This window comes from Pimephales promelas, chromosome 14 (assembly GCF_988280905.1).
Source record: "Pimephales promelas chromosome 14, fPimPro1.hap1.1, whole genome shotgun sequence".
In the NCBI taxonomy this organism is placed as follows: Eukaryota; Metazoa; Chordata; class Actinopteri; order Cypriniformes; family Leuciscidae; genus Pimephales; species Pimephales promelas.
Window position 1 is genome coordinate 27,387,611 of NC_142782.1, and position 18,253 is coordinate 27,405,863.

The 18,253-nt window shown below is 39.3% G+C and overlaps 1 protein-coding gene and 1 long non-coding RNA gene across 6 annotated transcripts in view; one reads left to right on the forward strand and one right to left on the reverse strand.

Annotated features, from left to right (window-relative positions):
• elavl4 (ELAV like RNA binding protein 4) overlaps positions 1–13,065 on the reverse strand; it is a 75,610-nt gene extending 62,545 nt beyond the window's left edge. For 2 of the 5 annotated variants that reach the window (XM_089119769.1, XM_089119766.1), the window contains exon 1: positions 12,470–13,030. In XM_089119769.1, the coding sequence (XP_088975895.1) occupies positions 12,470–12,517 (48 nt within the window). In that variant the 5' untranslated portion in view covers positions 12,518–13,030. Of the gene's footprint in view, positions 1–11,774; positions 11,904–12,469 lie in introns of all 5 variants that reach the window. The other 3 variants (XM_039675507.2, XM_039675490.2, XM_089119767.1) reach the window with 3 other exon arrangements.
• LOC120481763 (uncharacterized) lies at positions 234–10,622 on the forward strand. Its single transcript, XR_005623370.2, has 5 exons — positions 234–279; positions 492–565; positions 5,747–5,903; positions 6,889–6,947; positions 10,569–10,622. It is a non-coding gene; the product is annotated as an uncharacterized LOC120481763 (long non-coding RNA).
• Positions 13,066–18,253: the final 5,188 nt, after the last annotated feature.

Sequence of the window (18,253 nt, forward strand, 5' to 3'; positions counted from 1 at the left end):
ACTGCTACATTCACTTTCTCTACGTCTGACCATTAGGCATTTCAGAGATTGTGCATGCGAGAGAGACATATCCATGTGGGTAGTCAATGCCAAGGTCTCTGCACTCTCATTTGGATGTAAACACAGTACTGAGTGCCTTTATGCAGATGTATTTTTCATATTGTATTTCAGTAGAGGGCATTTATTGCATACCGATTTAATGTTTTGCTTTTAAAATTTTTACTTTTGTGTTTTTTTTTCCCAGATGATAATTGCAGAACAGATCAGCTCCTGACAATAGTAAGTTACAAACAACAATGAATAACAGTAAATAGATTTGAAATGCTGTTACATTACTGTAATATTCATCACTACCAGGTATTCTACACTATGGTTGCTTTTGTCAAGAGTCAAAGAAACGTCAATAAATCACAAATAACAATGATTCTTACAATGGTAGTTATCTTTCTCTCTCTCTCTCTACCTTCTCTTTCTTGGAAATCTCTATAAAGGACTAAATGTCAGCTGCTGGTCTTTGTAACAGCTGATGAGGCAGATAGAAGAGGAGACAAGTCCCATCTGGAAGGTTCAATTTGAATTTCCCTATATTCAAAGTTCCATAGATTACTAAAACATACAAGCATAATATAGCAGTGTTTTGTTTTTAATCACTATCATTACACAGTATTTGAGTAGTTGACCTGCATTTTAACATTTTGCCGAATCTCAACTAAAATGGTTTTCAAATTGTTATACAATTACACATGCACTTTTTGTGACCCCTAATGAATTGAGAAAATACGTGGAATATTTGTATTGATAGGAATCACACCACAAGACTGTTTAAGAATCAAAAAGTGGTGAAAAATGATGAGCGGTCAAAGCATCTAAAATGCACAGGTTATATAAATTTGAACCTAAAATCCTGTTAATGGAGAAGAAGAAAAACTACCCATTTGCATCATCCAATATTAGAGTGTTTTGAATTAAGGCCGTGTACACCAGCAGTAGACGTGCAGGCTGAGGGAACGTGTCCAGTATGACTCAGAGGCTTCGTGTGACCCTCTGTCTCTCTGTTCACTCCTGGGCTGGGTGGGGACAGATGGAGGGAGGGGTCTTAGGGATTAGTCTGGCATGAGGTCTACGGTGGGAGGTTTGGCCAAGAATGCATGGAGGTTTTGAGTGGGAGGATGTGACCTCGGAGATCTATACTATTGCAGAAAAGTCTATGTGTGTGTCTGTACACGTAAACGACTTTCATTTAGTCATCATACGTTGGATAAGCCTCTCTGAAAAATGAACAGCAGGTAATAGCAGTCAAACTAAGATAGCATCATTTTATGTAAGATGCTGTTATTTTGTCCTCCAACCCACATGCATTTTGTGTCAGCCATTTTGCCAAATGGGCTTTTTATGCAGGTATTGCCGAGCTAAAGGATGGCTGTTCTGACCACCGGTGGAGGGGTTTTATAACAGACCAGCTAATGAAAATCACATAATTTATCGGCTGTCAAAAAGCCATTAAAAGTGAAACAGCATGCGAATTGAGTAACGGGCTAAAAGCAACGAGGCTAATTGATTTATTTTCATTCTGTAAAAATGGTGTTTTTATATGCTCAGCTAACTAATTGACACTGTAATTGTATTCTTTTTTTTTTTAAATCTTGGATATGTCCGTTATACAGTAGTTAAATTGAATTGTAAAATGGAATTTGATTTGTGTAATTGTGGATTGAAATGCAGGGTTTTTTTTTTTTTACTTTAGGAATGCAAAATATTCATGTATATATGGTATTTCAAAACTGCCCTTTTTAAAATTCAAATAGAATGTCTATTCTCTTTTTCATAACTGAGTTTGGCTATGTGTGTGATTTTGATGCAGTCAGAGGTTTGGTCAAAGCCTTTGCAAGCTAAGCATGTAAAATGTCACTTTAGTTATTGTTCACTCAAACACTAAGAGACACATGCACACACCCAGAACTGCAACCTCTCTCTTTCTCCCTCTCTCGTTCTCTGCCCGTGCTCCTTTGTTTCTGGAGTACCCCTGATCCTCTGTGGCCGCTTAGCTCCAATTAGAGCATCCCACCAACCTGGCCTCTAACACAAATACACACACACAAATGCTTAGCCCCAGCCTCCTCTCACACTGCCTCATTTCAGCCCTCAATCTGACTAATTACTCTGAACCTTGCATGCCCCATCTCTCCCAGCTTCCAAACACACACACACACACACCACCTGACTTCTTCCGTTGGCCATAACCACAAATCCAAGTGCTCTTGTTTGTCAAATATTTCAGATCTAGTCCACTCGGATGAGTGTGTTACGCATGCTCCATCAGTGTCCCGTCAATGTTATCGATTTCCACCATATCCATCTTACTCATTCACTTCACATTCACTCCTGCTTCCACCATGAGCACCACAGGCTTCTATTCTGAGAGTTTAACATGTTAAAACATGCAACCGACATGGTGATAATTGTTTCAACTGCGCAAAATCTTCCAGTGAGATTATTTTGTCTCAATTTTCACCCTGAAAAATAACAGGTTTATTTAAAGACACTGAAGTGAAGATCCCCTGCAAGCTGTCATGAAGTGTGTTAAAAATTGCACTCATTTACAAAAATCACTTTGTCCTGTTATTTGGGAATTCACTAGAAGATTGGTAGAAAAACTGAAATTCATTCAAAACACTGCATGTTTATAGTTTAGTTAAAATTTATTTAGTATTTCTCCTCAAATCCAGTCAATAAAAATGCTAAACTTTTGTTTTAGAAAAACGTTCAAATTCAGGAGAAACCGAAAACCCAGACCTTAGAAAATCCCTACTGTTTGTATTCAATTTTGATTTGTTGAAGGACAAATATATTTTTCTCCTCACATCAAATTCTCTCTATTATTTGACATATCCCGATTGTCACAATTCTCATTCGTCTTGGGAGTAAGGGGTGAAGTTTTCTCCCTCTGAAGCAAATATCTCTTTCTGTCAGAGGACATGAGGATCACCCAGTCCAATTCCTGTTCCTGTCACCTTCTCAAAGGAGTACCCCGACACCACATCAACTCTTTTTGGCGGCTTCACCGCCAGGCAGCACTGCAAGTGTCAGGCTGCTGAGCTCAGGCTTGACTCATCCAGATGGAGCTCGCCACGTTCAAATACGAAAAACCTGTCTGAAAACGACGGTTGTGCTTCGTATCAGAGATATTTTAGGGGATACGAATTCTGGTAATGTTTGAGTTAAGATTTAACTGGTTAAAAACAAATATATCATCCATGTCGGTTCACTTTTTTCTCAAAGACTCTGAGAGTTAAGTGGATTTTCAGTGCTAAGAAAATACATCTAGGTCCAAAAATATGACTATTAATAATTATCATGCTGATTTTGATGGTACTTATAATAGTGACTTTTTACATTAAGGAAAGCTTCATGGATTGTGGGGAAAATGAGAAAAATGTGTCACTGGTGAATCCTTGAGCAGATATTTAACCCGGTGGGTGGCTCTCATTGTGGCCTGCTCCAAACCAAGGTGACATTGAGCAAGACGCTTTAGCTCATTTCTGATCATTAACATCACTGACGATTCTCTCCTCATTTGCGTGGTGCAGTCACTTATGGTTGGCTGGAGGGAGACTGAGCGATGGTGGAGATCGAGTTGTATGACGGTTGGCTGTAGGGTGGCCTTTGCTGTGTTTGATCGCAGTCGGAGCTCTCGAGCACGATGAGGAAGACCGCTGTGGTCCATCTGGCCTGGTCTTTAATCAGTGCTTCCCTTCAGAGAGGGGGCCACGCTTTCACTGAGCTGACCAGGCCAGCTTTCGCTAAGAGCTACCACAAGATGAATGTAGCTTATTCATTAGATTATTCATTCCTCTGTAGTGAATTTTAATAATGGGCTGTTTTGGGGCCTAAATATGTATGTTTTGAAGGAAAAAATAAGTTGTTTAAGTGCATTGAGTGTCTTAACCGATGTAAAAATAGTTTATTATATCTTATTCTATTTAAATTCTGCCGCTCAGAACATGTATGACTGCCAAATATACCGTAATTCCTCAAATAAAAACCGGGGCCTTTATTTACCTGAACTGCAGAAGGTAACAGGCTTTTATTTGAAGCAAGCTCAGGCCTTTTTTTCTAATTCCATCTGTTTGAGAAATAATAGGGTTGGGCCGATAGAAGATGCAATCATCCATCATGATGGCTGACAGACATCACAATGTTGAGCCTGCATAGTTACTTTAGTTACTTACACTGTGTACCTGATATAAATAAAACATGTCGGCAAATATATTTGAATGGATTGTCATTGCTGCTTCCAAAGATACCATTGTGTATTTTACAAACTAAAAAAATGCTTCTTTTTTTTTTTGCAATAAATGATACACTGTAAAAAAATATTGTTGGTTTAACTTAAAAAAATGAAGTAACAATGGAAAATGGAAAAATTGAGTTAATACAATGAGGTTGATTGATTTAATCATCAGAAACTTAAAATATAATGTTATCTGAACTACATAAATTGTTGAAGTTGATTTGACAAAAGAAATAACGTTGTGATAACAAATCATGAAAATATATATTTTTTTTACAGTGTACGTATTTAAATGTCTGAAACCTATACTGTAAAAAATATTGTTGGTTTAACTTAAAAAAAAATGAAGTAACATGGTTGCCTTAAAATTTTAAGTTCAATGAAATGGAAAAATGGAGTTAATACAATGAAGGAGATTGATTTAATAATCAGAAACTCAAAATATTAAGTTATCTGAACCACATTAATTATTTAAGTTGATTTAACAAAAGAAAAAATGTTGTGATTACTGAATAGTTGTGTAATAACATGAGCGCTGAGAGCGTCCATCTTTGGCTCAGTGCCAGCCATAGCACGAAAGCACAGTTTGAATGACACGTCACTGTACATCCGCTCCTTAGTGGTCAGTTGCTCCAGAGCGTGCCAAAATCGAAATTACTGTAGAGGAAAATATCTAGTGGAAAATGAGAGTTATATGACGTCATTTTATGGAAGGCACTTAGGAGATTACCTATCCACACTAAATTTTCCCCGGCCTTATTTTAAAACCGGCCTTTTTTTGTCCGTTTTGACCACTCCCCCGGCCACTATCAGAGGCCAGGCGTTTAATTATTAAGGAATTATGGGTATACAAATATTATGTATATCTACTGTAATAGTTCAATATTGTAACAAGTCCCCTTGCAGCTAAACTAAATCTGTACTAACAAATCTACAAGTCTCTGATATTTAAATGACAAATGGCAATCATGTAGTAGTTTTTTAAATCTGTACTGACAGAATTTGATTTTGAGCATTCAAAGTATGTCATTTTTCGCTCATTGATATTATATGTACAACTCATATCTCTGGGGTAAAATCGAACAGAAATGTGCCATCGATCTCGCTTTTTTTCCTTTTCTCGTTCCCCTGTTCCATCTCCTATCTTCCCTTGTTTGTAGATACTCCATCACCTTGTCTTTCTGAGCCCTGGGAAAAGCATCGTCAGTATTTGTGCACCACTCCCCTCCATCCATGCTGTCTTTCTCCCAGAATTCATGGTGCCTTACACATTCAGAGCAGACGAGAGCAAGGCAAGAGAAAGGAAAAGATTCTGAAAGAGAAAAGATACAAGAGCCGCTAGCTGTAGACAGAAGGAATGCCTTAAGAAGCAATTAGCATATGTAACTTCTTTTTTTCCCCCCTCTGCCTGAAACAGGGTTATTTCAGTGAGTTTGTATTGATGTTTTTGAACAGGCTCCATGGCAGAGCATTTAAAGCTGAACACTGCTGTTAGAGAGAATGCATTATTAATGTGAGGGGAAACTAACGGGGACCAGCAGCTCCTCTGGGCTGTGAAGAGGACGGTTGGCGTCTCTGAGGAAGCAACACCACGCCTCAAAGGTCTTCCTCGGTAATGCACACATGCCAGGCATCTATCATTTATTCATGACAGTCAGGCGCCTCCAACTCCCTTGAACAATTAACGAATCAATGAAATGTATGGGCTCAGAACCTATCAATACGGGGAAACAGCGCCGTTCGTCAACATGTCAGCTCTTGGGCACAGGCTATCATTCAGGCAGAGAGCACATTTATCACTTCAAAAACAGCCTGCTTTGTCATAGCGGATAATCCTACTACAAAATGGCCGCCCATTCTGATGGATGATTGGACTTCCTTAATAACAAGCGGTCAGGGTCGACTGCTTTTCTTAATGTATTTAACATGCAATCCAACACATTAGAGTGTTTCAAGGAGTCTTTGGAATCTGTTTTCTTGAACTTTGAGTAAACAAATCGTGTCCAAGTGGTCAGTTTTGAATTGAGTTAAATATGGTAGCTGGTAAAATTTGCGATCTAATGTTGCCCTTGCAGCCAGTGCTCAAGCTGTAAAAGTAACGTGTGCAAAGTGAAAAAGGGAGGGAGAAAGAGTGAAATTGATGAATTACTGGTGCTGCTTTCTACACTACGGCGCCTTTGCAATTCCTGTTCAATTAACAAAACCATTAATTATAGTACTTAAGCAAGACGGGGTAAACCAGACAAGCAAGCATTCATGCACTTAACACACATTCGTGTGTAAGCATTTAACGTTTCTCTTTTAAAAATCACTCCATCCTCATTCCTGAAATACTGAATCATTAAAATGTCTATTTCTTTTTCTGGAGGAATTAAACAGCACTGTATTTGGAAAAACTGAATTTTAGTATGCATTCTCAGTAACAGTCTTGAGTGCAGGCTCAGCCATAGAAATTACTCTTCCTTTGTATTTTCCCTCTTTTCTGCTCTTTCTTTTATTTTGTATCTTTTTATGGCTTTGCTTGAATAGTCTCACTTAAAACACAAAGCTCTCGCTGTTCACTGAATCCTCTGTTTTGATGTTCTTTTTCCCTGCAGAAATCACAGCCCTGAAACTCCAGATGAAGACTAGACCTTTATTCTGTACGCAGAGAGAGGTAAGCGAACGCGTTTTCTTTGGGGACCATCGTCGTCAGCACTCGCCCCCTGCTGCTGAAATCACAGGCTTTTTACTTCCAGGTCACGATGCCTGTATAACTCACGCTGACCCCCTCTCTTAGCTGACTTTTTTTTTTTAAAGAGGAAAAGGGGAGAGCTTTCAAGACCTCCAATCTTCATCAACACCAAGTCCCTGTGAAATCATCAAAAAGTAAAGGCAGTGAAAAAAAAAATCACACTGACTCGGGGCTCAGAGATTCAGTGACTGTCGTCCCTGGAGGAAGCGTCATCCACTACATAGGCACAGGGGCCAGATGTCACCTGTCCTCCCAGGCGAGGGGAGCTCTGGTGGAGCTAAGACTCAACCGAGGCAGGCTGCCCTGGTTCTCTCTCTGCCTGGCTGGAGACACCTGCTCTTCGCCTCAATGGTGACGGCCCCCAATGGAGCTTTTTTTCATCTACTTTCACATGCACGAGCATCCTGAAGCACCGCGGTGTGCTAGTCCGTGTATGTAAGTGAGGTGTGTGTTATTTGTGTGACTGAGATTCACACACACATGCATCCTTATGATGACGATACAAACTTAATTTCATTACATTTGTTTCCTAATGAGCACTCTCATCCTGTTTATCTGCTTAACATCCATGCTTATGCCTGAAAACACAAAACTGTGAGCGTCTATGGCTCTGCAGCCGGATTGCTTGAGCTAATGCTTCTTTAGACACATTTCAGAAGATGTCTAGGGTCCCATGTGTATTGTATGACTCTCTTTAGTTAGACCCAAACTCAGTTGTTAACTGAGCCATTATTGCAGTCAATTCATGCAAAAAATGATCTGATTGCAGGTTGATCCATTTGCTTTCAGCATTTTTCATATTTCACTGTTTTTTTTAATACAGACAAACATTTTGTCATCCATCAGATTACTTAAAAACAACAGCAATCATATTCTCTTTGGTATTCACAAAATTTGCAACACGTTGTTTAGTTTCTCTTAGTATCTATTCACAAAATGAGCCACCATAATGCTCACATTTGGATGCAGTCCTGTGCAACATTTGGTGTATGTCTATTAAAAACCGGTGGTCCTGCATCACTAGTTTATGGAACAGGAGTTCGTTTCTGCACCCTGTCATTTACACATGCACACACACTTGTGTTTGAGCAGTGAAAGATGGCTAGTTCTGTCACTAATGCCTTGTGTGTGTGTGCGCGCGCAGTGCCCGTTGAGTGACCCACAGGTTAAATAGCTCATTCTTGCGGCCTTTTCTTCCAAAATGGCAAAGTGCCCTGACAATAGCGGTGGCCTCTGAAGCTGCAGGACTCAGGGCTCCAGATCTTTCTCTGTGAAGGCTCTGCCATTTTCACACTAGCACAGAATAACGGACAGAATTTCTTGACAAAGCCGTTGGAAATTTCATTTTGACAGAATATTGATGAGAAATACTTCAAATTCTCAGCATCGAGAACAAAGTGTGTCATATATAAAAAAAAAAGGTATTGATGTGCAAAATTCTTAGGTGAACGCTAATAACTCTGCGAGGAGAGACGTCCTACTAGAAGGAGAAAAAGGTGCTTATTTCTGAACAGGAAGTTGATCCACTGCAATCTACTGCTATTGTGTTGCGAGATGCGAATCTTTTCACAGTTGATGAGTCTGCTTTACTTGCTGCTTGGCTGCTCTTTTAGAGGATTCACACACGCTCGCTACGGCTTTGTGCGGGGGTAGAATGCTGCACCTGTTCTCAGTACAGTTAGGCTGGGGTTGAGCAGCACAAATGAACTAATTTCCAGGGCTACATTGAACAGAGAACACTGCAATCACAGCAGGAGGAGCCTGTCGAGCCGGCAGATGGGCAGAGCTAATCATTGTTGTGAAATAGAGATGACCCTGCCTATCTCTCACACTGCCAACAGACATTTGCCAATCGCTCTTCAATTCCCTCTCCTCTCCCCCTCATCTCTGTTTGTTTCTCAGCTCCCTCCGACGAATTTAGGAGTGAACGTAACCTTCAAAAATGGCTGAAAATGAAATGAGTAAGCAGGCACAAAAGCATTTGATAGAGTAGCTGGACTGCTGGAGTTGTGCGTGCGTGTGTGCATGAACAGCATCTCCAATCAGCATCGTAAATTTGTAATCCAAGCAAATCTGCGTGTGTTTGTGATCAATCCACGTAACCCTACCAAGTCATTTGTATTTTCATCGGAATGTGCCGCTTTTCTCATGATTGTACTTTTGTGCTATTTCAGAGGTTTCATTATTTGTGATGAATGCTGAAAATGTTCAGTAATTGGAAATCACACCGTATCCTGCTTAGCGAATTATCTCTAGTGACAATGTGTCATGCTTGATTTAAAAAAAAACAAAAAAAAAAACACTGTGGTTATTAACCGTGATTAGAAATCATTTCAATGTCTTCTGGATGTTCGAGAACCCATGAGAGTGCTTGGCACGAGGATTCCGAAATCAAACATAACTACTGTTTTTCTACTTCCGCGAATGAAATGTTTTACTTTTATTAGGTAGATGGTAAAATTAGTGATCCATGGTTTCTCGTGATTGCGCTTGGCTTTTAATGTCAGTTCATATTTGTAAAAGCATCTTCAGATCTAGCTCTGAGTGTTTTCATCGCTTGATTGATTTACTTAATCAAAAAATACAATCATTACTTTGATATATGAATTCTACACATGCTGCGCATATAGAAATATAATTGAAAAAGCTGCATCCAAATGGAACGTTCTAGTCGTTTTTCTCAACAAGATGTCTGCGAGCAATCTAATGCATGTATATAAAAAAAAAAATTGACAGAGAAGGGAGAATAAAATCTCCCTCTCACAAAAAAATGCCTAGACAGACCTCTACTTCTTCCCTGTACAATGATTTAATGTATGCAAATGATCTAGCTTCAGTTAATGAAGGCACAATTAATCTTTGTAACGATGGTCTGATTCAACCTGGTTAATTACAATCTGAAATGTGAGTTGTGTATTTGCGGATACATGTGAGTCACAAATGCAGATTTTTACGAGAAGCAACAGTCCAGCTGCTTTTCCCTGCCCCCATATGAATAAACAGCACAATTTATTATCCAAATGTGATTAAAAAAAAGGAAATTGGCAAGAGCATATTTTTTATCCAGATAAAAAAATAAATATTTACATATAAATGTACAATGACTGTTTTTGTATAACAGTAAAACAGATGAAATTAAATTATGCCAGACATAGTAACTGAAAATGATATTTCAGTCATTTTATTGTTTAATTCTATTCATTTCTATCTTTAACATGAAAAGTGCAAATGTAGAACTTTAAAGCAGTTTGTTGACAGTCTCTCGAGATGGAAAGAGAAACCGAGAGAAGCTTCACTTCTCCTCAAACCATCTTTATCTTCAAAAAAAGAAATCCAGAATAACACTTCACGCAGTCGTAACCTGTCACTAATTTTCATTATATATTAAATGTTGCTCAGATTTTCTGCCTTCCCAAGCAAAATAGTGACTAATTGCTAGATGACAACGATTTTTCGGATTTACTAGTGAACGTTTTGTAGTTCAAATGAGAATATTTGTGGTTGTGACTTTACATGCCTTATCTCTTTTTTCTGTCTTCTTAGAGCCGAAGAATCACCAGGATGAATATTCCGAATGTTTCAAATCCCTGAGCTGTGGAGGATTTTAAGGCAAGTGTGTACACACACCTCAGAAAGGTTGCAAAGAAGGGTTTAAAAATCTCCTCTCTCTGCCTATGAACACCCAGCTGCATGCGATCGCAGTGTGTGTATGTATATTTGTGTGTGTGTGTGTGTGTGTGTGTATGTGCACTGGCAGAAGAGCTCCAGTGCTGTCAGTATGAGTCTGATTTGTGTGAGAATGTGGTGCGGCTCCAGGCAGGCAGGCTGATCCTGTTTTGTGGAGACGAGGAACGAGAGCCCATCACAGATTAGACACCCACAGTTTCGTGTCGATTTAATGCACCAAGTCAGGGATTTATTCTTAACCGACCGGCGCTTACAGCTCAAGCCAGCCAGGGCTTTCCCATACAGCCATCTCACTTCCCCCCAAGACTGTAGTAGAATATCAGAAATTACTGAATGAGATTGTAAGGATGGATATCCACTTTCATAGCTCCAGACGAGAGAGTAAAATCACATTCATTATAATCAGGAAAACCTTAGCCAGCTATTTGTCTAGAATCATCCGTTATGGCCACTTATAAGTGGAGAGATAAAACGGCTGAATTTTGATGTGCTACGTATTTGCAATAGAGCCACTCACATATGGTTGAACTTGGTAGTTTTGTAACTGTCTGTTCAGTATAAAACAGGATATGCTTTCTATTTCACACATTTCCAAGCACGTTTCTGCTGAAAGGCTGCAGGGAGCACCAAAACAACACATTCGGAAAGTTGTTTGAAATTCAAAATGATGCTCGAAACAAACCGTACACACAAAAATCTGTCCTTTAGCCATCTAACCTTACTATGCTCAAATGACTTTAAGCATACACACTCTCTCACACACACACACACGTGGCGCACTTTCAATTTTAGGCATCAGTACACTGCCGCACAAACATATTCCGAGCTGGAATACACTTACACAAGCTGCTTTTTTCTCACTCTTTCTCTTTCTCTCTGGCTAACTGATAGAAAGATCTAGTCGGAGTGGGCGGCCGTATCATCACACAATGAGGCATGAAAATATTGGCTAATTCAAGCCTTAGGGCTGCACACATTTACCTAAATTAAGTTGGTATCCTTATTCTACTGTGCCATCTAATTTCTCGTTCTTATGTCTGACAGATCCGTCTATCCTCTTACCCCCAGCTCCCTGGCCCCCAGTTGGCTGGATGGATCTCGGGGGGAAAGCGGCGAGCCCATGCCTGGGAAGGAGCCCTCCGCCTGGGCTACTGCCGAGTTCTGTGAACACCTTACCATCATCTTCAGACACTGCTCGCGAGGTGCGCATTTACAGGGAAGAGGAGAAAAGAAGAGAAGAGGAAGAGAACAGAATGCTAGCCAAGGTGGTAAGGAAACATACAGGCTAAAGAAATAGCAAGAGGCGAAAGGAAAGGGAAAACTGGACTGCCACAGTGATAGAGAGCCGTGTGCTTGCGTTCACATTGGCGCTACACTCACACAAACACGCACGCACACACTCAGTGCAAGCCCCAGATGGGCAAGTCATCAAGCAAGCTCAGCAGTTACAGCTATCTTGCTTTGAGTAAATGAGAAAATGAAATGATTGTGCGTGGGAGAGAGAGAGAGAGAGAGAGAGCGAGTCTAGTCTCTCATCCATTACAGTACGCCCGGAGAGCAAAGAGGTTCTGCCTTCAGCTAGCAGACGTTTAACTGGACCTAAATGCTCAATCCCTGCACATTCATTTGGACCTGTCAGCTGCCACATTTAAAAGCATGGACACACTGATAAAACAGAGAAACGTTACGCACAACAGAATAATGAACACACACTTAGAGAAGTGAGGTGACAGAAGAAGAAAATCCAATTCCTTTACCTCATTGCTCAACAAAGCAGCATTCAGTGTTCGGCTGATTTCAAACATCTTGTTGGCGGTGTTTCGTTTCTTGTCGCTTTTGTGATGGTTTTTCGCGTTCTCGTGGCTCTACGGCTCCTTCTTCTCTACTGGAAATGGGAATCAGTCCCGAGGAAAAAAAAGAAAGAAAAATGAACAGATTAAAAAAAAAGAAGAAAAGGAAGGAGAAATCCTCTATAAGTGCTGTCTGGCTGGATGTATTTTCTCCTCTCTCGCGCCCGTGTTTTCTGGTGCACCTCTGTTAAATGTGGCGCTTGTGCCCTGGCTCACGGCACACGACTGAAGAGTCAATATTTTTTTATTTTTTTTTTAGCTCCCCAGAGTCAGCACATTAAAACAAGCAGTCGGTCTGCCGGGCTTCTTCCCTTATCTGTCCTCCACACACTCGCTCGCACAATGCGTTACGATCCTCACACTGCTCTCTAGCAGATTAGTTCGTCCCAAAACATAGCTCTTAGTTTAAACTCCTCTCTCTCTCTCTCCCTCACCCTTTCTCTTTCTCTTTCTCTCCTTCCTTGCTCCCTCCCTTCCTCACACTCCCTCTCTCTCTCTCTCTATCTCTCTTTTCCCCCACCCCACCCTCCACTCGCTCCCTCTGTCTATTTCTCGATCACGCTCTCCTGCAGTTACAGTTCACAGTGTTACCACAAGGTGGGAAGACTGTTCATAACAGACATGACACAGGCACATCTGCCTTTCCTGGCTCATCTTTTCCTCTCCGTTTGGCTTCACGGCTCTCCTCCTGCTGCTTGCGGGGAACACATGATCGCTTTGGCACCGGCTCACCTCCATTCTCTTCTCTCTCGCCTCCCTCCGCGCCTTCGTCGCCTCGCGACAGCCTCATTTGATGTATGGGAGAGAACGGGGCTGATTTATAGACCAATAGCATTAAGAAAACTTTGACCAGTGGCACCTAGCCGGAGAAAACCCCTGCTGAGATGTCGACATAACGTTCCCGGACACGTCTCTTCCTCTGAAATTGCATCAGAGCAAGACGTTGGCGCAATTGTACACTGTTCAGTGCTTCATAGCAACACTGCCCCCGAAATGCATTTGGATACTTACGTATGAATGTTAATATGTAAATATATATAAATGCCACTGGATTAGATGACAAAATATCAAAACAATTCGTATTTATTTTACAGAAAGGTTGCACATTCGTACTTTCTGGTTGTCAAATGTTAGGGGGGGCGTGTGCATATTTAATGTGATGAAGAAACCTGTGGTTACTGTGCTAAAGACAACTGTGTGAACTTACTTCATGCTAATATGACTTGACCTTGGTTCATTCTGAAAGGTCTAGCAGCATTTGTTTACATATTCCAAATTTGGCTTAAGTGTTCAAATATGTTTTGGGGCCATTTGAATTTGTATAATGCCTGATTATAAAAATTGCATAGGCTAATTTTGTATGTAAATTAAAGTTAAATAAAATCAATGTAATCATTGATTCATTAGAAGTAGATTCAAAAGATAAAATCTTTAGATGAAAACTTTAGATGATTCCCAGGAGAAACCTGAGGAGTAATGACCTGTCCTCTGAATAATTAAACATCAACAACCAAACCCTTTAATTTCATTTGAGAATTGCATAGAATAATAAACCACTTGGTTGTTATCTAACAATTGAGGTTATTTTCTGTGTAGCATACAGTAATCAAATCTGATTGAAATATATATTTTTTTTAATTTAATGTTTGTTTCTTTGTTGTTGTTTTTTACATTAAAAAACTGGTTGACTCATATTCTTGGCTTTAGATTTTAAAAACGTTGTTTCATGTTCCTTTATAATTCTTTTATATGGACAAACTTATAAGTATGAGCAATCATGAGGTCATTGTTATTCATTGATTTAGTCATAGACTCGCAGATGTATTCCCATCAGCCAACGACCGCATAACACTGTAATCTTACCATTTAAAAATAGTATTCGATATGCATACTAAATCAGACTTTAACACGATGTTTAATTTAAATTGTTTAGCTATAATTATAAAGAGAGTGGATTAAATTGTCAAGATTCATTATGTTGTTTTGTGTTAAACAATTACTTTTTAATTGTTCAACATTTAATATAATACTGTCTATGGCAAAGCCTAATCATCATCTTTATGCCAACAGAGGCAGCTAAACTCAGGTACAAGACAAACCACAGAACCACATGTTTCTCTTTCAAAATAACAAAGCATGCAAGAATAAGTCAGTTTCAACCTGTTTTGTTTCTAGTGAGTGTGTGAAAAGCGAAGGTTAGCTAAAAGTGGGTATGACAGCAGGAAAATGAGCTGTTTCTTTCTTTCCTCTTTTTGAAAACTGCGTATGGTACAGTATGATCTGGTCTCCAGGCCCCATGAGAGGCGTGTGTCCAGTTAATAGCAGCCTATTGACACCGACCCATCTGTTCGGGTGGACCGAAGCCAACTGAAAGTAGAGAGAGCATTGAGAGAGAACACTACAATTTTTACGTAATAGATGGTGTGCACATGAGACATTTTTTTTAAACTGTATCACATTTGTTTTAACATTTTGTAGCTCCACAGCATCTGCGGTGTAACACGCTGTAAAAACAAATACGCTTTATCTAATCAAAAAAATTGTGGCAACAGATTACAAGCAATATTATTAATCAAATATAACAAATTATAATTGAGTAATAATTAATCAAATTAATTCCATAAAAGTTAATCATTTAAAATGAGTAAAACTTACAACAACAAACAAACAAAAAATGTACATTTATGTCACCATTATGGTGATCAGTGTTTGTTTTAGGATTGTTTTAAAATTACGGTTTTCTCCTTCATTAATTCTGCTTATTTACATCAGGTGTCTGCAATGTTGGCAACATAATATAAATAGTTTAATCTCAATTAATCTTTGACGTCTGTCTGTTATTCTGATATTTTTGTTAAATTTTCGTGTGTAAACTTTACTCATTTTAAATGGTTAACTTTTAAGGAATTAATTTGATTAATTATTACTCAATTCTACTTTGTTAAATTGAATTAATAATATTGCTTGTAATCTGTTTTATTGATTAGATAAAGCGTATTAATTTGTACAGTGCATTTAATGCTAAATCCATTTAGAATAACATCAATATAGGCAAATCTTATGAAGTAAACAATCCACCCAGTGGGTTGCATGCTAAGGCACTGTTGGTAAAAATGCTAAAAAGCACTGTTTTCTTACTCTCTTTTATGTTTGAATCCTCTTTTTACTTTGAATTTTATGTATACCGGATTTTAGCTTATATACACCAGGCATGGTTAAAAATCGTTCAGGAGACATTGTGTGTATACGTGTGCACACACACTGGGATGGGCTGTCACTTGAATCATGGAGTTTACTGTTTGATTCCAGTCATCTGCCTCTCATTCTCCCTCCTCTGTCCACCAGAGTCCCAGGAGGATTCTGATTGCTGTCTCCATAGTGACTCTATGTGTCTTCATAAAGCCTGTTCAGAGCCTGCCCCTTCTCCTGTGTGCTGTCTGTTCCATGCAGATGGCCTGCCATTCACTGCAAGGGACTCATGCGTGCCATTCCCAACATGGTCCGTCTAAAAAGGGTTTCCCTGTACGCCACCAAAAACATGTCGGGCACGTTGGAAATGCACACCTACGCTTACAAACACTCAAGTTGACTCTATAGAGTGTTTGCTTCAAATACCTCTAGCCCAAAGAGAAAGTCTCATCTTTAATGTGTAACTCACTCCAGTTTTGGATAGCCGTTGGCGTCACACTCGTCTCACATCATTGTTAGCAGTCGGTTATAATGGTGGGGTAAAACTTATTTTGATGTGGAAAAACATTGCGTCTCGTGGGAACCAATTAAAAAATCACAGGATCAAGAAGTGGACTGTACTTCGCTTTTGTATTCTGTGATTGATGGGTTCATTAAATCATGTGTACACTTGGCAGACCGCATGACAGGACCAGTGCGCAAAGAAATTTGGCTTTTGCAGGCACGTCATGATTGTTATAGGAATATCTGCTGTGTTTCTGTTTCCCCTACAATTATATTTCCTGTTTTTCTTTTTTTTTCCCACAGATCTTTGCGGTTGGTGTATGCATGTACATCGCATGCACCCTGGAGCATGCGCAGATGTCTGCAGACTCAAAAGAATGAGGAGGAGATCACTTCGAGCGATCTATATTTTTGTTGCTCGATTCATAATACGAATTGACAGTCTCAATAAATAAACAGGGAGGCATGGAGCCAGATAATTGGAGATGTTAGGGAATGACATACCATGAAGGACAGCTTTTCAATTTTCAGTTTGAAGGGTGTACTGTGCTGCACAATTCCTCATTATTTAAAAACAATCAAACTACCCCGGCTGCCCTGCTGGTTGTAGTTTGCCGTCAAATATGATCGCAAGGGAAAAAAATCATTGCCAATTTTGTCTTATTAAAGATGACCCCCGTTCTCTTCATCTGCTTCTGACACTCGCCGCTCCGCTCATAACCTGAAAATTAGTGGCTGAGGGTCTCTATGTCTGTGTCCTACTGAAACGCAAGTCATATGGTTGTTCATTTGCAGGCTAATCAGAAAGCTGCACTATTAATGGAAAATGAATGAGGTCGGATTTGATTGTGGTTGATGGCAGAGGCTATGCTCCAATTGTCCTGGAATCCATACACTTTAATCAATCTATATTGAGAGACAGCCAGTGTAGGCGTGAGGAACATTGCCATTTTGAAAAAAAATTAGACACTTGAAGAGGGATGGTTGATGACCTCAATCTCTGTCCTCACAATATAAGAAAAAGAAATATCAGGTTCAAGGTAGCTAGAGATAATAATATGCTTTTTTAAAATTCATATAAAGCCTACATGTTGAGTGCTAACTTGCTTTATTTCTTATCTGGAAGTGAATTCCATTCAAAAGTGAGCATCTTCTTTTGAATGGAATTGAATGGAATCAATTCTACACAAAACCATGCATCACATCTACTTTATTGTGTATCTGAGTGTTGCCAAAGACATATAGTAAACACTAAATTCATTTTAGTGATAACTAACATTTATATCAAATAGTCTGTGTGTCAGCAGTGATGATAAAAGTCAGGATCTAGGTCCAGTAATTCTTTTAATAAAACAAAACAAAATAAGTCAAAATAATAAGATACTCAGGTGACTAGAACTGGCAAAATAAACAGAATGACGCAATCTAATTCCCAGTACACATTGTACATTTTCTTGAAAAATCACCAATTGTGTCAAATTCTGTGGTTGTGGCTCCTAAACAGGTTCAAAGATGGCGGTTGTCATGGTCTTGTGACAAAAGATAGCCTACAATAATTTTCTGACAGTAGCATCTCACAGTGTGTTTGCTGGCTGCTACGGCCTACTGACTAGCCAATAAAAAAATGGGGTTACACTTTACTTGAAGGGGTGTTCATAAGTCTGGCATGACACCTTCATAACCATGACATGACATATGTCATGAATATGAAATAGGGTTTGTACATGTTTATAACAACTGTCACTAAGTGTCTTTCGCTCAATAATGACATTCTGAATGCAAATATGAAATTGTCTCATGACAACTTGACATAAAATTAAGTTAAACTGTCACGTGGTTGGTTTTGACATTGGCTGTCTTGAGGCCATTTTAACTGTGTCATGAATATTTATCGTGACCTCAACTACAGTGGTACAAATTGAATTTGCCATTAAAATGTTATAATGGCTTCATGACAGCCAATGTCAAAACCAACCACCTGACAGTTTAATGTAATGT